The 18,729-nt window shown below is 27.4% G+C and overlaps 1 protein-coding gene and 1 long non-coding RNA gene across 2 annotated transcripts; one reads left to right on the forward strand and one right to left on the reverse strand.

Moving 5' to 3' along the window:
• Window positions 1-1,975: 1,975 nt before the first annotated feature.
• LOC130511399 (uncharacterized) lies at window positions 1,976-4,061 on the reverse strand. Its single transcript, XM_057008365.1, has 2 exons — window positions 3,957-4,061; window positions 1,976-2,893 (listed from the first exon to the last, which is right to left on the reverse strand). The coding sequence occupies exons 1-2, from the start codon at window positions 4,059-4,061 to the stop codon at window positions 2,156-2,158; spliced, it is 843 nt and encodes a 280-aa protein (XP_056864345.1). The 3' UTR covers window positions 1,976-2,155.
• A 7,155-nt stretch (window positions 4,062-11,216) lies between these two features.
• On the forward strand, window positions 11,217-15,019 carry LOC130510853 (uncharacterized). The gene is made up of 2 exons (XR_008944646.1): window positions 11,217-11,601; window positions 14,440-15,019. It is a non-coding gene; the product is annotated as an uncharacterized LOC130510853 (long non-coding RNA).
• The last annotated feature ends 3,710 nt before the right edge of the window (window positions 15,020-18,729 follow it).

Consider the following 18,729-nt stretch of genomic DNA (forward strand, 5'->3'; position numbering starts at 1 on the left):
TCGCTTTCATATCTTATGTTTCTAATTTTATTGTTGCGCTGCACTGGTATTTTATTTTGGTGTATTTCCAACTCCACTCTTTTTTTTACTCTAAAATATAACTTAGAGTAAATACTCCAATAATACTATATTTTTCACTCTATAATAGAATAAAAATAGGTTTACTCCAAATATAAAGTAACTTATTTTTCTTGTTCATCACTCTATTTTTTACTTTAAAATGGAGTACCGTTGGAGCAAACTCCAACTCTATTTTAGAGTAGAAAATAGAGTAAACCATTGGAGATGGTATTAGAGTTGTTCTATGCTAGTGTGGCACACCATCCAAAGTTGAGTAGTAAAACAGTTTTTATTACAAGAAAAAAATGATGCAAAAATTGTCTAGAACTTATTCTAGTTATAATTTTCCTACTTTTTTTAAAAAAGAAAAAAATATTTTCTTGAAAAATTTGAATGTTAAGACAATATATATATATATATATATATATATATATATATATATATATATATATATATCATATTCGATATTTTCAGTATTTAGTGGGAGTAGAACTTATATAGAGTTGGTTGATTGCAAGAGTCAATGAATTTGTTAAATTTGTAAAGAGTTTTTAAAATTTTTTTCATATTAAAAAAAATTATCAAAATTTGCTATTGTAATGATTTTAATAATCTAGAAGATGTATCCAAAATTCATTGTTATTGGTTTGATGACTTCTAAATTCCACTCAAATCTTTTGTTATTCATAAAGTTTTGTTATTATGGATTTTACTATTCCATTAAATTCTGTTGTTATTGGAAGGTGGATTCCTTATATTTTTACTCATGAGACTAGACTTTGAAAATATCACCCATACTCATAAGATTTCTGAAATCTGTGAAGTAAGAAAAACATACACATATTGAATATTTATCTACGTAAACACACTAAACCAAACTCAATAATGGTGAAGCAAACAAACTCACATGATCTGATCTGTAATTCATTATATTTTTCATAGTTTCATATTTGACAAAACAACTCTTTGATTTAATAATGGTGAAGAAATATAACTCATACGATAACTAGAATAGTGTTTCGAGAAAATCACAAAAGTCAAAGAAAACAAGACTGATTATTATCACAAGAAAACCAATAAGAACATGAACTCACCAAACATAAGGAAAATAAGAAATGTGTATCATTGTATCAATTGATGTTTATATATATATGATTTTTTCGAGATTTTATTTTTGGAAAAGTTCTAGAAAGATTATATACATTGCCTTATAACGAGAAATATTTTGAAAAAATATATTATTCAAATCCATGATAATTAATAAAATCTGTTAAAATCTGTCAATTTTTAAAATCACTAAACTCCTTCCAAATTCTGATTCCAATAATCTCCCTAAATCATTAAAACCAAACTTTTCAAATAACATTGTAAATCATTAAACATTTATAAAACCAATAATACTAGATCTTTGTAAGAACGTTAGAATCTATTAACTGATAAGACTAAATTTAAGAATTTTAGCAATAATAAGAAATTCACATCCTACTAACACCCATTATACAAAAAAAAAAAAATAATCGGTGTATTGATGCATATTATGCAAGTTTATAAAACCTAACGACTTATGAATTCTAATGATTGATTCCAGGTACAGGCTATGACCAAATGCTTTAAAAGTCTTTTTCCCTATCAATATAGGTTGGCGTGGTGATGATTAAGTCTAATAATGATGGCAGAAGGAAGTACTAATTCAATTACCTGTCAACAATGTTTTAGGTCTTTTAGTTTAGTCTATTTCTTGAAGGTCCATTCATAATTTGTACGTAGTGTTGAAAATATATTACTGATCAGATGAATATCCTTTACCTGACAAAGTAAAAGGTACTTAGTAGTCACAAAAGCACAAACACAAATCATGTGATTGAGAAGACTGGCACAGTCTCACTTATCTATTTTTTTTTTTATAACTCTTGACTTTATTAATTATGGTAAGATTTTACAAAGTCAGAATATAAATTGTCTGTTACAAAAGATGGAACATAATCATAATAGCAAAAGCTTAAAACCCCGGCAAGGATCGTTTAGCAAGTTTATCTGCTACTGTATTTCCTGATCTTGATACCCATCGAAATTGGATGTCTTCAAATTTTAATTTCTATCTATGAGCTTCTCGAGTCCAATTGTATCCTTCAAAATGTAATGTTTTGCTCTGTAGAATATCAATAATCTTCTTGCAATCTCCTTCAAAAATAACCTTTGTGTAACCTTTGGACCAGCAGTGTTGCATTGCCATAATAAGAGCTTGAAATTCACTCTCAAACGCATTAGTAACCTTATGTCCTCTGCTCTGCCCAGCTCCTTTGAAAGTTCCTCGCGAATCACGTACAATCCATCCTGCTTGTGCTGGTAAATCAGAACTGATAAATGATCCATCTATATTGCATTTGTACCACCCTGTCTCTGGTCTTTGCCATTCTTTTGTTTGTAAGGTTCCTGTCCGATGCCTTCTTGTGCTTGAAAGTAACTCCATATATTTTCCATGTTCTTCCCATTCACGTGCATCACTTCGACTTTGTTGTAAAACCTTACTCCATGAAAATTGCTTCTGTTGAAAAAGAAGCATGTTTCTACTTTTCCATATACGCCAGAGGATCCATATTGGTAAATCCTGAAAATGAGTTAGAGAAGAAGCTGTAGATATTTTAAAACACTCTTCTAGTTTAGCCGTAAGAGTTGTAGTAGAGCTGTTGATGATATCATTCGAGATTCCAGAAGCTCTCCACAGTTGTTTTGCATATGGACATTCAAAGAAGATATGGTGTTCTGTTTCATCTCCCTGACAACACCGAGGACATTCAGTCTCATTAATGATATGTCTTCGCCGAAGATTACTCTTTGTAACCAAACATCTAGAAGTTAAACGCCATAAGAAATGCTTTATCTATTATATTATCTATTATATTATTAAAAAAAAAAAAAAAAAAAATATTATCTATTATATTAAAAATGAAGCCATAATTTTTTTTCATGTGTAATTTTTTAAAAATGGATCTTCCCTAGAAAATCATATTTCATTTATTTCTAATTAACAATATGACATCATTAAGATATCACATCTATATAAAAACTTCATCTATAAAATTATCTTATTTTTCTAATTATAAAAATCTGTTGACAAAAAAATCTAACAAAATTTATTAAAATTTTTAAATATTTTTATAAAATGTATTATAAATTTATTCTCAATTATTAGTAGTCTAATATTATTATAAATTAATGTTAGTTAAGAATTTATTATAATCTTTGATTTATATATAATCTTTGATTTACGTTAATCACAATTTATTTTGATATTTTTCATTTTATTCATATTTATGTTAATCAAATTCATAAAAAAACATAATACGATAACATAACGACTTAACATTCAAAAACAATATAATACATGAATAAAATTGACATATCTTAGAATTTTGTATATATAATAATATATTATCTGAAATGAATAAACGTAAAAAATATTACTAATATAAAATTTGATTTTAAAAGTCGGTGGATCAAAGCTGAATATTATTTTTAACAAAATGATATTTAATATGTTGTTTAATGCATATATTAATTTGTTCAATAAATAAATACAAATACAATATGATAAATATATAATAAAAAGCGACAAATGACGGTTTTAAACAATTGATTAACTATAACATATAAACTACAAAATTATTGTATTTAAAATGCTATAATAACATTTAAATATATGATTAACATTAAAAATTTATATCAATAAAAACAAACATCGCACGGTTGCATGGATCAAAATCTAGTAATTCTTTAAAATTATTATTCTATTCCAACTTTCACGTTTCTCAAACAAATTCTGTTTGGTTATAATGTAAAGATGATTTTGCCAAATAAATTTTTTATTTTTATTTTTACTATATACATATACTCACATATATGCTGTAACTCGAGTCATGTTCGAACAGATGGAAAAGCCAAAGATTATCCTTGTTTGGTATGAAATTGAATACCTCCCTTATGTAGAATAGACTCTCCATGTGCACTGATTTATTGTAGATTCTTTGTTTTCCCACCTCAAGATATATCATATATGTATATTTTTATTAATAAACTAATTTTTAAAAATTAATCCACTAGAGGAAACACAGTAGGCCACATGCTGATGCTCTTTTTCCTCTCCTGGCCAAGCCAAGCAGGGATGACATGTTTAAAGATTGTTCACGTTTTTGGAATTTCGAAATACGATAAAAACATTTATGAAATTATTGTCTATGATAGTTACAGTACAACACTCTGTGGATTGATTCATTTAGAAACACATAACATCATGGATTTATTACATCCTCCAATAATACATATCCATAGTGGTTACCTATTCGCCAAATTGTTATTTTAGTAAATAAAGAATCTGTATGTGTTACTTTCGCATGTGAAATATGTGAAGGAAAATATGTAAAGCATGTGATGTCTATGAGCTAACTTAATCATTAAGATTTAAGATGCTTAGTGAGCATCTCTGATGGTATTATGAAAAATGATACAAATTATACACATATATAATATTTCTTTATTTCTGATGGAGATTCCCTAAGGCGATGTAGAAACATTGGATCCATTTATTTAATATTTCTTTATTAGGTGTCAATCATATGACCATATCTTTGACTTAAATCTGATCCTATGATTGCATATGTGCCTATGTATCGGCAATTTAGAAGAAAATGATTTATCCTTTCCTTGGAACCATTCCTCTCATTTTGCTTATGAATAGAAAAATCTAATGATACACTGGTTCTATATCAGTTTATTAACTTTAAAAATTAATATTTAAAGAGTCTATGAAATGGTTGGTGTCAAAAGCGAATAGGAACATGGGATGATCCCCACCATAATTTTTTTTTTTGAATTAGTGACGAACAAATAAAACGATTTTGTTCAAATAAACAAAGAAAAAGGATAATACTTTCCTTTTCAAAAAAAAAAAATATTACTTTCTCTGTTTTATTTTAAGTGTCTCTTTAAACTTGTGTATATAAATTAAGAAATTATTTAATTTTGCATATTTTCTATATAAAACATTATTACCCATACACTTCAACCAATACAAAAATAAAATAAAAAATAAAATTAATAAATTATGCATTAAAATGATAAGATGATACTTATTATGCAAAGAAATATTTTCTATACAACGAAACTTAATATGAAACAGAAGGATTATAAACGACAGAAAAAAATAATTAATAGGGCCACCCAACATCTGGGGAATATGTAAGATGGGATAGTTTGTCTAGGTTTTTTGAGAAAGGCTATTCAAATTTTGTGAAATTTTGAAAAATAATCTATTAGTAGTTTAAATTTTCAAAATTGCACATTTTATTTTTCTTTTTAATTTACACCTCATTGAATGTAAAAGTACATTTTGTCCATATAAGATATTTGAATAAATTATAAATTCGAAATTGGTAATAACAGTATAATTAGAATTCTAAAATAAGAATAACATTAAGAAGAAAAAACAATTATGATGTGTTTCTTGATAAACTATGATGTGTTTGTGATTTTATCAAGTTTATCTTCTTTTTTTTTTTTAATTTTTAACCTTGTAAAAACAAGTTACCAACAATTCCAATTCTCCATACAAGGAATCACGTCATACACAACAAAGTCCAAAATATTCACTCTATACTCTCCAAAACCTCCAACAATATGCAACATAATCTTTCAAAAAAAAAACAGAAATATTTTAGGAACAAAAAACAACCAGAATTAAACTTAAATCTGATTTTGAAAATATCAAAACCCCGGATTTTATTTTATAATCCAAAGAAAACAACAAAAGATTGAGAAGAAAAAAATTAGAGAGGCCAAATGTATACATATGACAAATCGAATGAGAACTTACAAATCGAATTACATGAATAATTAACAAGCCTTTGAACAAAAGGAAGAAGAAACTATTGAACTAAAGAAACAAAATATAACTTGCAAAAATGAAAAAAGAAATAGATAACAAAGAAGTGAATGTGCGAAAAAATGTTTTTTTTTTGACATCGAACATCTATTCTATTCGTTTCTTTTTTTAGACCAAAAAGATAATTTATTATTTCTTATTATTTTAATTAAGGTATGCTTGTTCAAACTGTTAGTTTAAATATTCATTAAATTATGTGATAATAATTTTACTATAATAAAATATTTAGATAGGATAATTTAGTAATTTTGCATATACAAAAGTGTATTTTTTCAAAAACTTAGTAAACAGTATCATTTTCAAATTAAGATCTCATATAAGTGTATTTTCCAATTTTTTTTGGAAAATTGCTAAAACTACCAACTTTTTAGTATCATTTTTTATGTTTACTATAACTACATTTACTTTTAGTTTTCAAAGAGGTAAATAGACATTTATACTCATATGGTTAACTATTATAGATTTAGGGTTTAGATTTGAGGGCTTAGGTTTTGGAGGGAGAGGATTTTAATTTTTAAAAAAATATATATATAAATACCTAAACTATAAATAAGAAAATAGCTTAAAAATTCGAATTTAAAAAAAAAATGAAGAGAAAACCAAAAGAAAAAAAATTTATCAAAAAGTTTGAATATGAAAACCTATAATTTTTTTTAATTTATATTATGTACTTATAAATCAAGGGTATAATAGTTTTTCTTCTTTAATGGAAAAAATATTAATGAAAATGTCATTTTAATGAAGGTAAACATGGATAATAGTAAAAACAATGTGGTAAAAATTAAAATTCTCCCAAATTTTTTTGAACTCAATAAATTTCATTTACTCTGTAAAGTGAAAAAGAGAATATTAAACCATAACATTAATACTATTAATGAAAAGTGAGAAAATATAATCATCATAAATCAATAAAGTTGATATTTCTTTTTAGAGAGTGATACATCATCTTTCATAAATAAACTCCAGTTAACAAGTTAACATAGTTTTATTCTGTTATTGTCTCACTTTTTATATTCTATATCAAATTTTTAATAGAACATCAAAAATACATAAACTATTTTAATTTTTAAACGATAAATTAAGTTTTATTCAACTAAGTTTTGATATCTGTCTATCAAAAATAATAATTTGGTAAAAGAAAGTTTCATATGTGATAATGATTTTCACGTTTCATTAAATCCGTAAGAAAGAGAATCTAAAAAATATATTTCTTCTTCTTTGGTCATGAAAATTAAAGTTAGGAAAATCTTTTAAGAATATCTCAAACAAAAACAATACAAATATATGTATATATATATATATATATATTATATAAAAATCAGTTTCAATAGTAATAAAATTATAACTAATAGATTGAATTTATTAAAAATACATAGTATGACTTAAGTTTGGTGACAATTTTAGTCAGAATATAAGAAATAGTGAAAACATGTAATATAATTAGAAACATTTCAAAAATAAACAAAAATATACATGAGAAATAGAATAAATTATCTATTTAAGATATTCAGTTCCATCAAACTCAAGCCTAAAAATAGTGAATATAACAAACTTTTTTTTAGTTATCAAACTTAAAGAAACAAAAAATAGTAAAAATTCACAACCAGAAATTAATACATAACTAAAACAAATGTTATTATTTTTTTTTAAAACATCAATATAATTAAATAATTAAAATTTAGTTGAATATATAAAATATACATAATATAAAAATATCTAAATTTTTAAATATCCAGAAAAAATTATATGAATAAAAATTTGGAGCATCCATCAATGATATTGTGAATTTTTTTTAAAAATTGTGACATGAATTACAAAAATAATTTAAGCACAAACTCAATGCTGAGAAAAATAAGAAAAATATTGAACATTTTGAACTAGCTAGTGATGCAATACAAAACAACATGAAAAACATATTAGAGCACAACTAGCCATATGACCTAAAATAAAATAGATAAACAGATCTACATCGCAAAAACAAAGCATAACAAATTAATTAATCTCTACAAGATTGAGTTTGTATCTCCTAACATCAAACACTTCAATCTAAAATAGATGATAAAAATAAATAAGAAGTAAAAATATCAAAAATAATTATTTACATATAATATATAACTAAGCACTTTCAAATAAATACATATGGTAAACAAACACACATAAATTTTCTGCACAACTAACCCCTAGTGGATAATAAAATCATGATAAATAATTAAGAACTTGAGATCCGGCGGACCAAAAACATTGTAGTTAACTTGGGGTTGATGTTAGACATCAGATTGTATGTTTGTATTAAGTTTACTTGCCTCCTTTCTTGTTTTATTATTATTTTTATAATGTTTGCAATTTTATTTAAAATTAGGCTTCTAGTATATTATTCAATTTTCTTCTGGATATGTGTAACTCGACGCCATAAACAAATCCAAAGCAAAACTGTTCTCTCTTTCTACTTGATTATGTTTTTTGGATGTGTTAGGTTATCAAAAATATATACAATAAACATTAATTATACAATTTTTTTTGGAAATAACAAACGAATCAAGTCAAATGGAGTCGAACCGTAGATTATGTCATCAATCGAGAATGAAAAACATTTTATAGATTGCAAAATTTTCGTTCATATAGAAAATGTATTTTATTATCTATATTATTATAGATCTATATTATTAAAATTGAACTATATCTGAGATTTGTTTGAAACATGAATAACAGTAAAAAATGAGTATAATGTTGTTTGCAAACATGGATAGCAATATATTAATAAAAAAATTAATAAGTTTAAGTTATTAAAAAAAATTGGTAGTTCATTATATTATGATAAATTATCTGAAAATAATTAAAATAATTTAATCTAATTACCTAAAAACATCTTTTGTCTAAAATAATCATAAAACAAAATTTTCACTCTATATACATATTTCAAAAAATAATTTAAAATTGATTTATATCAAAAACTGATTCGAATATATATATATGTGTGTATGTGTATTAAAAAATTGATGTTTACTAAAATATTTTCCAATAACTGTTGTAAAAAATGTTTTCAATATATATAAGAACACAATACAAATCCTAATTTCAAACCTGAACTTAACTTATGGTTTTAATATTTCATATTAAGTTTTAAAAATATAATATATGTGATTATTTGTATAAAAATACATATAAAGTACTATTAATTATATGATTACTTATATGATGGTACGTATAAAAGCAGAAAATACTTGAAATTTCAAAATAACATGAAACAATACCAAAACAAATAATGAGAAATTATTTATTTGCGTCAGATTTAAAATATAAGAAAATGGCTCAATCTAGTTGCCTAAAAAATAACAAGCTTAATTTATTAAGAAAAATTGGAAGTCCATTATATTATGAGAAACTATCAATCTATGTTAGCTTTAAATATATAAAAATAGCCAATCTAATTATCAAAAAATATATTATGTCTAAAATAATCATAAAACAAAACTTAAACTTTATATACATATTTCAAATCAAAATAATAATTTAAAATTGATTTATATCAAAAATTAATTCAACAATATACATATACTCAAAAATTAATTTTTTACTAAAATATTTTCCAATAACCATCATAAAAAAAATTTCAATATATATAAGAAAATAATACAAAACTTAATTCAAACACCAACTTAAATTATGATCTTTATATTTCACATTAGGTTTAAAAATATAATATATGTGATTATTTATATGATGGTACGTATAAAATACTATTAATTATATGATTATTTATATGATGGTACATAAAAATATGGCTAACTATCTGATGCCACATATATGATACTCCCTCCGTTTCATATTATATGTCGTTTTAACTTTATGCACACAGATTAAGAAAACATTTAATTTTACATATTTCCAAAATAAAAACACTATTACCAATACATCTAACCATGTATCAACCAATAGAAAAATAGAAAATAGAATATTGTCAATAAATTTTGCATTGAAAACCGAAAACGACACTTATTTTGAAACAAAAAAATTCCTCTAGAACGACATATAACTTGAAACAGAGGGAGTATATAATAGTGGTATAACAAAAAAAAACATAATATTTTTAAAAAATACATCCGTGAGACATATTTTTAAAAATACATCCGTGAGGACGTGCGGATCAAAGTCTGGCTATAGTTAAAAATTATACCATTTACACACAAACACACACACATATATAATAGATATTCAATAGTTTACACATACACACACATATTTAGGTGAGATTAAAATCGTATCTAGTTATGCTTAAAAACTATACCATTTACACACACATATTTAGGTGAGATAGCAAAAACTTGGAGGCAAACTATGGCAATGTTGTGGTATAAATAATTTTTTTTGTCTAGTTCTCAACAGAAAAGAAAAAAAATCTTTTGTGACAATTTCATATAAATGCACAAATAATGATTTTTATGTTATGCTATTTTGAATATATAGTTTATTGAATAGTTTGATAAATTAGACGTATGTTGTTGTTTTTTGCCTCTGTCTTTTTAGCTTTTATCTAGATTTTCATATATCCAAAAAATAATCTATTCTAAAAAAAGAATGTTGCTGTTAGGAATTAAATATTGTCAACAATGAGCTGTTAGTTTATTACTAAAGAAGTGTTTAATATGAATTCACCACTCAGGTTCAGTTTTCTTGGGAAAAACTATATTTACAATGTTTGAGTTTTCGCAAAGAGGTAAAACTATTTTTTTTTTTTTTTTTTTTTTTTATCCTTGACAAAAAAAAAAAAGGTAAAACTATTTTTTATTTTAGAAAAAATGAAATTGAATATTTACTTGCCTTAAATTACCATTTGTAGGCTACTGCTAGTTACCGGAGCTGGATCTAAGATTTGGGGGACTATAAACATCTTTTTATAAACTTTAATAAATTTCTTATTTTTGTAATTTTGGAACTTATTTTTTTGTAAAAGATTTCCATAAAATTTAAGAGGCTAAAGCTAATGTTTTCACTGGGCTCTGTATTCATATCCGACTATGTTAGTTGCTTTATGCATAAACTTAAAATATCAAAATATAATAATAATAGCGGTGTAAATAGTATAAATTATGGGTTAATTAAAGCCATAAGAATTCGTCTAAACAGTATACGTCTTTTTTACTCCTTTAGGTCAGATACAAAGGAACCTTCAACGTGGAAACGGTAATAATTTTAAAAGGTCTAAAGACTAGTCTAGAAGGTGGAAGTTAATAATTTTTAAAAGGTATTTTATCTATTTATTTATACAAGAAGAGGAACATTGCCATCTTTTATATCAATGGTCTTCGAGAAAAACACCATATACCCACTTAGAGAGCGAGAGAGCGAGAGAGCGAGAGCGTGCTTCACAGCAACTAGAGAAAGGATCCAAAGGGATCGCATTGATCCAAATTAAGCTGAATTATTCCCCAATAGTTATTCTTTTCCTCAATCGTAAGATGTAAAGAAGACGACTTGCTTCATTTTCCGGATCATGCGATCTCATTGGATTCATTCTTTGGTAGCTTCCGTTTTGGTCCAAGGGTCTCACTACCGGAGACTTCACCGCCAGAAGATTCTTAGGCGGGTGGAACCAGTCATTTAAAGTAATAAAACTCTGTCTTTTCTTCCTTTTTTCCACACCTCTTACTATCTGTATTTTGTTGATTTGCTAATACAAATATTTACTTTTTAGACTAAGATTTTTTGTTGTTGTTATCATATCTGCATATTATAAACCGCGAATATGTTTCTTTGAGTATTCTATTTTCTTTGTCGAAATTGTGTTTTTGTTTTACCTATGAACTGCACAATATTGAAACTTGAAAGTATCTTGTATTACTTCAAAACTAATTTCAAGTTAACTTACTAGCTAGTTCGAGATCCTAGATCAAGAAGTGCTTGGATCCCGTAAATTAGTTTTCACACTAGTGAGAATCGGATCCATTTTGATTTTACACCATTCGTGTCGATATTAAGTTTGGAAAATAATAAATTAATTCTGCGTATTAACATCAACAATAACAATGTAAATGGGTGAAATCCGATGTGACGAGGTAAATTAGTTAGTATCATTGCCGTGACTCTCCTTTTCCTTGGTTATTTTTTTTTTTTTAAACTTCCTTGTTATTCTTTTTGGTCTTAAAATTACCAGAAATCCAACATTGTAAATAGTTATTCGCAACGTCAATTAAATTTGGACGGCGAAAATTACAGCAGCAACAATTTTACCACTAAGTCAATTGAACGTTGGTTTTTGGTTATTCTTTCCAGACACAAAAACGTCTGAATAGAAATTTGTTTTTAAAATGAACAGTTCAAACATGTCATAAAATTGTTTTTGGTTTCTAAGAAATGACTATCAGATAAGTATGGTGCGTGACTGCTCATTTCTGTGCAACTTCTTTTTCTTATGAGCCTAACAAAAACACTTTGAAAACAATATGTTACGATGTAATAGCTATATATTATTAATTTCTCTGCATAATCTTGTTTTCCAACTTTAGTTGTCTAATAATTTTTTTTCTGTAAGGGTAGTTTTTCTGTTTTTTTTTCTGTAAGGGTAGTTTGATACAACTTGGAATATAAAATTAGCTAATATTGAAAACGGGATAGAGAAAAGAACATAATAATGATTCAGTTAGCGTAATTTATAAGGCTATGTTTGCTGTATTTCGAATGAGAATATGTCAACTGGTATAAAATTTATTCTAATTATTCGATGATTTGTGAAAGTATAAAGAGACTTCCAATACAATGATTTTGTCCTCCTTTTATAGGAAAATGCTATATTTATAGTGTAAAGTAACTAATCGATGCTGGTATTCACTAGCTAAGCTTTCTTTTCTCCACTGATCCCTTTTAAAAAGATTTCAGCCACTTATTTTTCTTTACCGTGGGTCAATCTTCTGTTAGATGTAAGATCCCGATCAATGTCAAATGCATGTACATAACTTTTCCCAATGAACAAAAAAAATGTTTAGTGCTTTATTGCTTTTTCTTTCTATTTTATGTAATTTTATATTAATATAAAAACGTGCAAGAAACTATCGAAGCACCAATGCTTATGTCTAGAAGTGGTTAAAACGCTACATGGAAAGATTAAAGTATGGTACACGATCGGTAATAGCGAAACATATATGTTATCATCACAAAATGTGGGACTTAGAGGTTCTACATTTTTGGAGGAACTGCTTCCTTTATTTTGCCAGCTCCGAAGATTAAGTGAACCAACCCTCCTTGATCATGTTTTAGACTATCCTCTGCTTCAGGGAGGAAAGCTAGATGGTAGAAGTTAGACCATCGTACTCTATAATTATTTATATATTTTATTCTAAAATAGAATAACTCTATTATAAAATTAGATTTGATCCAATAGTTTATTTTATCATATAGTTACTCTACAATAAAATAAAATATAAAAGAATATTATTTTTTCACTCTAAAATAGAGCAAAATCATTCCTCTATAGTTCACTATATTATAAGTAACTCTATTTTAGAATAAAATTTAGAGAAATATAGTGCACCATTGAAAATGTCCTTAGTGATCAATAATAACATCTGGTTGTCAAACTTATCATCAGTAACAATTGTTGTTTTAGGTATTTGAACCAGTATTGTTTTAATTGGTACCTTCTATCCCACCAATTTCCTTCAATTGATTTCCATCACCCACACCAATCAGTAAAAAAAGAAGAAGCACGCTACAAAAAATGATTGTATTACATCACTTCATTAATATCAGAAAGATAAGTGATAACAATTTCAATTATTTACTTTATAATATAGTTACTCTATAATAAAATAAAATATAGAAGAATGTTGTTTTTCACTCTAGAATAGAGTAAAATGATATCATTCTTCTATAGTTCACTATATTATAAAGTAGTTCTATTTTAAAATAAAATTTAGAGAAATATAGTGCACCATTGGAAATATCCTTAGTGATCAATAAGATGGGGTTCTCAAACCTATCATCAGTAACAATTGTTGTTTTAGGCATTTGAACCAGTATTGTTTTAATTGGTATCTTCTATCCCACCAACTTCTTTGAATTGATTTTAGAGTGAAATATTTTCTTTCCATCACCCACACCAATCAGTAAAAAAAAAAAAGAAGAAGGGCGCATGAGCAGAATCATATTGGTTAGTTTAGAATTTAGATGTTATATGCATAATTATATTAACTACTCATACCATAATTTGTTAAAACATATAGAAATATAGAAATAACCAGAAGACTAGAAAGTATGTAAATCAATATTTCAAAATATAAATATGAATCTTATAATAGTCATATATGTCTAAGAATATTAGTTAACTACACTAAGAGTTATTTCGTTTTTTGAAAGTGTCATAGAATGACAATTTTATTAAAAGTTGATTGCAATTTTCATCTCACATAGTGGTGTGACTCTGATTGGGCTAAATGTCTTATTACCAGGAGGTCTTTGAATGATTGGTTAACACAATTTGAATCTTCTCATGTATCTTGAAAGTCAAAGAAGTAGGAAGTGGTAGCTCTTTCATCAGCCAAAATGGATATAGAGTTATGGTTTCTATCTTGATATATAGAGGTGATGTGGATTAAAGATGTGTTATCATCTATGGGCATTGCACACTCGAGTGTTATGGATTTGTACTATGATAGTAAATATTTTTTCCATTGCAGCTAACCATGTGTTTCATTAGAGGACAAAACATGTGAAGTCAGATCGTCACTTCATTAGGGATGATATACAAGAATAGATTTTACGCAGGAATCATGTACCAACAACCGATCAATTGGCAGATGTTCTTATGAAAGCGCTTAGATAACGTCCTTTTCAATTGATCTTGCTCAAGTTGGACATTCGGGATTTTTATGCTCCTAACTTGAAAGGGGTATTTAGATCTATTGAAACTATGTAATAATTATGGACGTAAATTGTAAATATTCCTTGATTGTTTTAGGATTTTGTATATGTAATCTAGAGGTTTCTTTTTCAACGTTAACAAATAAAATAATATAGAGAAATTTCATATCTTTTGTCTTCCACTTTAAAATCTCTTTAAACCAAAGATGTTGTTACTTTATACTCATATGATGCAATTCATAGTGCTAAATATGCTTAGGCTATTGTGGCTGGGGGAAGACAGAGGAGTTTGCTTACAGTTTTGCCATCATATTGCACAATCCTATTGCAAAATACCCTGGAGGATTGTGAGACAGTGCTCATGAATGGAGCTGCTTAGCAAACATTGATCAAAAGGAAACTGGAGCGAAACATTTAATACACATCTTGTTATAAGAAAATATGTCTAGAAGCTAAATTGTCTCTAATGGTCAATGCACCGTTTGCTATTTTTCTAGATCAGCATTTGTATATTTTGGACCGTTAGAAACTTCATATATATCAGATATCCGTATAGTCTGTCTCAGTCTCTAGTGTTCTTACTTCTTTTGCATAAGAGCATTTTTCTTGGTAAATTTTTTGCCCAAGTCTCTCAACCATTTAATATTAATATGAATCACTTTTAAAATTACAAAATAAATAAATAAAGAAACTAGAACCACTTGCTTATCCTGTCCCCGCTCTTTTTTTTAAATACTAGATTCTGACCCTCCCTTTCAAAGAGCGGTAAAATTTTTCGAAAATTTAAATTTTTATACTTGAATTTTCTTTTGTAATCATATTTTTGTTTAATATTAATTTAATTTGATAGAATAATCCCTTAAATAAATAAAATATATAACTAAACATAACATTTATCAATGGTCATGTTCTTGTTTTAATAGAATAGATTTTGTTTAAATGGAAAAAAAACATGGTGATTTGGTGAGATACAATAAAAATTCTATAGATTTATAACATTTGGATTCTGATATTTTCATAATTTATAAAAGTTACTAATTAAAAAATATTCTTCAGATTTATCTATTTTAAAGTATGTTCTTATCTAAAAATAAGATGAATTTTGATTTTAAGGTAAATGTATTTATTAAATTTTATAGATAAAAAAATGATTTGTTCTAATTCGATTATTAGGTGTATAGAAAATATGTATTGTAAATGTAAATGTGTTTTAAGCGTAAAATGAAAAAAATAACTTCAATATATTTAGAAATATACAGAATATATAAAGATAGATTTCACTAAAAACAAAAATTAAAATATAAAATATATTATTTTAATTTTTATAAACTTTATATATTTAAATTATGAATTTATGTTTATACTGAAACCATATATTTGCGTAAATATTTTCGAAAAATTATTATATTTATTATACTATCGAATATTGTCATATTTACATTGGTCCAATTCGGAATAGGTAAAATTATTAATTTATTTTGTGTTACTTTACAGAATTTATATTTTCTATCCATAATGACGATCTGGTAACATTGAGTAAATACCAGATGACTTCTTCAACCAATTAGGTCTAGGTGCTTTGCTTTTTTTAATTAGCATACATGATCTCAGACATATGAAGGATCTAGACTAATCTACAAGAGAAAGTACAGTCTACGAATAGATTTTTTCTTTGGGTATGTAAATGGATCGTAAACAAGGGTACATATCCGTATAGATAGCTATGAACAATGTGAGACTTACTTTCGCGAAATATGTGGATTAAATTTGAAATGTGTGGGCATCTTAACCTTTCTTTTTACTACTCGACCACAAGGTCTCAGACTATCTATTTTCTTCTCATAATTGTGTTGGCAGCATGATTGAATTTGAAACGTGTTTTGCATGATTTTTCTCATTATTGTGTCTATTTCAGGATTATTTATTGTACTTTTGCGATATTGCATTGCATGGAACAAGGGATAGTTAAAAGGTCAAAGCGCGAGATTTTGGTGGATGGCCTATTAGCGGTGGTGGTCGGGGCGGGGGTGGGTGGATGGTGGCTTATTAGCCGTAGGCGGTCGGCGTTATAAGAATTGTAACATCTTGATTTGTGATATATTGAAAGGCTTAAGAGAATTGATTTGGTTATCTATATCACCAAAGTGCAGTTAAGTTTTCGGGAGAACATTCATTTATAACTTTAGAGTTAAGCGTGATTGGACTGGAGTAGTGGAAGGATGAGTGAACTATCGAGAAGTGATTCGCAATATCGTGCGAGTAAAGTCAAAGCATGAAAAGATCATGTAGTGATTTCAGGGTCAGTATGAATTTCGAGCCTTCAGAAAAATTAACGGACCGATATTTTGACGGGATGGAGCCCACGGGCCGAGTGAGCGGATGTGGGAGGTCTATTAGCTGTGGACGGTCGGGGCGTCACAAGTGGTATCAGAGCTGGTTAGTTATCTCGGTTCAGACCCAAGATGCATCTTGAGACCTAACGTGAGGTGCAATAAGGACTTTGCGTTCTTTGAGAGATGATGAATTTTAACATCACGAGTTGTGATATATGAAAAGACTTAAGAGCATTGATTTAATTACCTATGTCACCAAGATGTACTTACCTTTTCGGGAGCACATCTATTTAGAAATCTAAAGTTAAACGTGTTTGGAATCGAATAGTAGAAAGATGGGTGAACTATTGGGAAGTAATTCGAGATATCGTACGAATGAGGATAAAGCACGGAGAAAAGTCATGCGGTCATTATAGGTCAGTAAACATGATTTTGAACTTTCAAAAAATTAACTAGACCGACCGTTGGTTGAGATAAAACCCACAGATTAAGTGAGGAGGCATGGAAAAGCCATTACCTGTGGACAGTCGGTGAATAGTAGAGCATTTGAACCGATTAAGTGGAGCATTTGAACAAAATCCCAGGTGAAAGAGTTTCTTTAAATCGTTAATATGTACATGTACATTTGTTGTTTCTGTAAACATAACGTTTTATATTGGTCATATATTGCATACACTCGTGACAATGTACTGTGAAGTGAAAAGTAGAACACAACGTATTGCTAGAATCTTGATCGAGAGCAGGTCCTCGAGAATTAGGGATTCCATCCAAAATATAAAAAGAATTATTTTATTTTATTTATTTTAAAATTAATATTTTTTGAAACTTTTAACAAAAATAGAGTTTGAAATTGATACTAAATAAATACCTTAAGTTTATGATGAAAAAATAAACTTATCCTCCTAAATTTTTCATAATTATTCAAGAATCATTTATAAAATATTTCAAAAAATATAAAATCAACTAACTCACAAAATAGTAAACCATAAACTGAAATGTTAGGATATTTTTGGTTAAAGATACTATTAGAATGGTATTTTATAGTATTTTAGATAAATTCTCATGAAACATTTTATTATAAGTAGCCTTTTTTTCAAAAAAAAAAACATTTTTGTAACATCCCGAGTTGTAATATGTGAAAAGGCTTAAGAGAATTGATTTGGCTACCTATATCACCAAAGTTGACTTACCTTTTCCGGAGCACATCTTGAAAGAACTCCAGAGTTAAGCGTGCTTGAGCTGGAGTAGTGGAAAGATGGGTGACCTATCGGGAAGTGATTCGCGATAGCGTGTGAGTGAGGCCAAAGCACGGGGAAAGGTCATGTGGTGATTGTAGGGTCAGTAAACGATGATTTCGAGCCTTGGAAAATTAACGATCAACCGTCGTATGGGATGGGACCCACGGGCTGAGAGAGCGGGCGTGGGTGGCCCATTAGCCATGGGCGGGTCGGGGCGTTACAAGTGGTATCAGAGCTGGTTAGCTGTCTCAGTTCTGACCTGAGAGGCGTCTTGAGACCTGTCGTGGGGCGCAACGAGGACATTGCG

Source organism: Raphanus sativus, chromosome 4 (genome assembly GCF_000801105.2).
Source record: "Raphanus sativus cultivar WK10039 chromosome 4, ASM80110v3, whole genome shotgun sequence".
In the NCBI taxonomy this organism is placed as follows: domain Eukaryota; kingdom Viridiplantae; phylum Streptophyta; class Magnoliopsida; order Brassicales; family Brassicaceae; genus Raphanus; species Raphanus sativus.